General features: G+C 43.1%; 1 protein-coding gene across 1 annotated transcript; it reads right to left on the bottom strand.

The window, feature by feature from the left end:
- Window positions 1–206: 206 nt before the first annotated feature.
- Window positions 207–2,699, bottom strand: ankrd33aa (ankyrin repeat domain 33Aa). The gene is made up of 4 exons (XM_073469450.1): window positions 2,442–2,699; window positions 1,973–2,102; window positions 1,742–1,882; window positions 207–1,021 (listed from the first exon to the last, which is right to left on the bottom strand). Exons 1-4 carry the CDS (start codon window positions 2,697–2,699, stop codon window positions 207–209), a joined length of 1,344 nt encoding a protein of 447 aa, XP_073325551.1.
- Between the last annotated feature and the right edge of the window lie 1,430 nt (window positions 2,700–4,129).

The raw sequence follows: 4,129 nt of genomic DNA on the forward strand, positions 1-4,129 counted from the left end.
GCAAATTCAAGTCACTCAGTTTTCTCAGGTTCATCCCAAGCCAAAGTTCAAGTCAATGGGTTTTAATGGTCCATTTTTCATTTACTAACTTGATTTGAGATTCCTTTTTCTTCTATGAAAACTTCCAGAGTCACTGTAATCACATGCTCGACCCTCATGCATGAAGCTATCACAGTGAAATTCTCTGAGGAAAAGAGAATAATGCTTCATTTTTGGCTTAATGAACGTTTACGTTTTTCCTGTAGCTCTTTTTCCTTTTCCTCCTGCAGCTTCTTTTCTCTCTTTTTCTCCTCCTTGGCCTCCTTGTACTTCCATACAGGAGGCTCCAGGTAGCCCCTCTGCCTTTTCTTCTTTTTCTCTTTCTTTGGAGTGGGCTCGCCAGATTTTGTCACTTCAATCTTAGGGATACAGCCTGAGGGGAAGATGCTGTTTCTATGTGCCATGCCACGGGGAATGAAGCTCCTCACACCACCTGGCATGCTCTCCCTGCACTCTGACTCCTGGCAGCAGGAGGTCAGAGATACAGAGTTGGCTGACACAGCAGTTGGAGAAGCTGATATGACAGAGCCTTTCCTGTGGGATACTGTGCTCTCTTCCAGCTCCTTGCTGCTATGCTTTTCAAGCAGTTCGGGGATGGCAAACCGTCGCTTTCCGATCTCTGGTGGGCTGTTGGGACAGAGTGGATGGCAACCGGTGGCTATTAGGGGGCTTTGGATGCCTGTGGTCATCCGCACCATATGGTCCATGACTCCATTGTCTTGAGGGTCCTGAGGGAAGCTGAAAGAAAGGCTGTCTTTTAAGCGCAGCCTCAGCTTCTGACTGGCTGTTTTGCTGGCGGTGGACTTTGCTACCAGTTGCTTCAGCTCTGGCCACTCTGGGATGTAGTTTAGACAGAACTGCTCAGCAACAGGATGAGCCTCCAGGCGGCGTATTCTTCTGATAGTCTCAAACCCTCCTGTTCTAATGATCCAGTCCTTTAGACCTCTGCCTTGGACCATGTCCGTTGCATTTGTATCAGCACCTGCACATGAAAAGGGAAAAGAAAGAAGAGAATGTAATGAAAACAAGGAAACAAGTTAATAATCGTTGGATGCTGAGGGCTCCTTCAACTCAACAAAATTACCCCACCATGTGGTCATTTTGGAGCACAGTTCATTGAGTAGATGTTTAACGTTACGGAAGTAAATCTGGTCATGTGGTCATTCTATTTCGAAGCCTAAATTAACCCATTTAATCCATAATCAATCAAGGCCTAAAGATAAATCCAAGAACATTGGATATACATTTTTTTTCCCCCACATGGCTCCAGTTTGCATCTAAATACAACTAGATCGTGGACTAATGCTTTCAATCTGTCTCTGACATAATTGGACTTTTAATAGAACATAGTTGGATTCTTTTATAGTGCTATGCTAAATGTGTCCCTGTACAGTTAACACAGGACTAATCCCTGCAGCCAAGAGAACAACCAGATTAGTTCTCAGATCAGATGTCCTGGTTTACCCTGTATATCATATGCATTCAACATTTATAGTTTTTAATATATGTTTTCCTGGGCACATGACTTGTACACAATAGTTGTCACATTTTGTTTTCTCCTATACCGTTAGATATGTACCATGGAGCTGCACTGATGTAAGTATCTGGCCCGACTGCCTCTGAATAAATATATTGTCTGTGTGCGGACACATACTAGATGTTACACCCTACGTTTATAAGAGGTCTTATGTGCCATACCTACCATGCATTATCAGGGCGGATACACACTCTTCTCGGCCCTGCAGGCCTGCCTTGAGGAGGGCCGTGAAGCCCCGCGGATCCCTGATCTCAGTGTCCACACCAGAGAAGTAGTTAATGATATAGTTTAGAATGGTGATGAAGCCTGGATTGAAAACACAACAACATTTATGTTGATATGGTAGCATTAACGTGAGACTAGATATTGAGGTGCTGTATGTGTCATCAGGCATACCTGCCTGGGCAGCAATCATGAGGGCAGTGTTGCCATCGTTGTCTTGGTGGTTGATGTCTATTAATGGACACAAGTGGAGCAGGGTGACGATGTCTACATAACCCTTGGCCACAGCCAGCATCAGTCCATTCTGAGGCAGAACAAGGTGAAAATAAATTGAACATTGTTAAACTCTAAGTTTACCTTAATTTTTTGGTCTTTTCATGGCTTTATTGGACAGGACAGCTTAGAGAGAGGGGAAACGAGGTGAAAGAGAGGGGAGATGACACTCAGATGACGCCACAGGTCAGCTTTCAAACCCAGGGCCGCTACGGGCGAGGACACAGCCTCTGTACACTGGGCACACACTCTACCAACTGAGCTACTGGGATGCACCAAAAGTTCACCTTTATATTAAACCATAGATTTCTGAGGTTGTATCAAAGTCACTTTCCTTGAGTGATAAAAAGGAATTAAAAATCCAGCTCACCCTGCCATTGATGTCCAGCTCCATGGCCTCTTCTTTAGTGACTCCTCTCTCCAGGATCCTGCGCAGGGATGCAGCATCATTCTTAGCGCAGGCCTCATACAGTGTTTTAGCCGGCTCCGTATTCTTTTCATCCCCTTCGTAGTCGGGAAGCACCGAATCATCAGAAAGCACACTCCCTGAGTCAGAATCATCCAGGAGGATCTCCGAGTCCTCGGATGGGCCTGCGCCCAGGTGGGGGTCATAGTTTGCGGTGGCCATTGGACCCCCCTGGGATCACACCTGAGTGTCAGGTCTGCTGCACACTGACCATATCTTTAAAAAAAAACATTTCGTTAGCATGCACACACATGAGCAAGTTTTCATTTTGTAGCCTTGTAACAGTCATGCACTGCCTCTGTATTCAGAGATAGGGCTGCAACTAACTATTTTTTTCATTACCGGTTAATCTGAAAGTCCAAAACCAAATGACTCTTCATTTACTATCATGAATGACAAAGAAAAGCAGCAAATCCTCACTTTTAAGAAGCTGGAACTAGCAAATGTTTGACATTTTTGCTTGAAAAATTACTTAAAAATTGATTATTAAAATAGTTGTCAATTATTTTTCTTTCGATTGATTAATCAACAAATTATTGCAACTCCAGTGGTAAAAGGCATGACTTAACACCTACAAACTTTGTGTGCCTATCAGCAGAGATAAGAAGAGAGACATGCTGCAACACTGACCATGTCAGAGCTCATTTTTAATTCAGATTATCCAATTTTTGGGTGCAGAACTTGCTACAGTGGTAGGAGAAGAGTCCTAATGGCCGCTAAACAAATGCTGTGTTGCTAATTGTAGAAATATTAGTGTGCAAAAAGGTAATCATTTCAGCCTTTGAAGCTTGCATGTTAAATAGATTTAAAGACCTGAGAAGGCCATGTCTAAGTGCACGATGCCTAAAGAGGATAAGGAGCCTCATGTCACCTCAGTGCTCCTATGAGGGCGACTGATCCGTAAGTCTGTGATTTACAAGATGATCAAGCCGACTGTGTAACACGCTTTTTTTGCCAATGTTTGTTCACTACCTCAGCACATTATAGAATAGAAGAAGAGTTATAACTCTGAGGGTAAGCTAATGTTTTCAACTATATTTATTAAAACTCATGTAAAATGTGAAAGGCATGAATGTATATTTAAAAATATAACAGTAAATAGAAAACAAATGCTCTACATCTGCAGAAGCTCATTCTGTGAATAATGTGAATGAAGGCATAGTAGGAGGAGTGTACTGGGTCGAGAAAGGCCATATGGTGCCGACAGCAATGACAGGCCAGGCTAGTGACAGCATCTGTCATGGTGTCTTAACCGTGACACACTGCTCTACACTACAAGTACACTGTAGTATCCAGTGGTTTTCTGGCATAAATCAATAAATTAACCAAGGCAATTCTCACAAATGTTATTTTTGTTTTGAAACTAGTGATGACACTGTTTCTCAAGGCTCAGACTTACGATGGGATACACTTCTTCTTAATGTTTTTAAAGCTGGGAGTGAGAAAGAGCTTGACTGCTCTCCAGTGAGGGATTGTAGGTTGCCTTGGCCATGCATACATCAGTGCACCATATCTACATTTGGCACAAAGTCACACAGACATGGCTTTGCACTTGCTGACAATGATTCCATTAAAGTTATTAGAGTAATAGC

This window comes from Pagrus major, chromosome 7 (assembly GCF_040436345.1).
Source record: "Pagrus major chromosome 7, Pma_NU_1.0".
Lineage (NCBI taxonomy): Eukaryota > Metazoa > Chordata > Actinopteri > Spariformes > Sparidae > Pagrus > Pagrus major.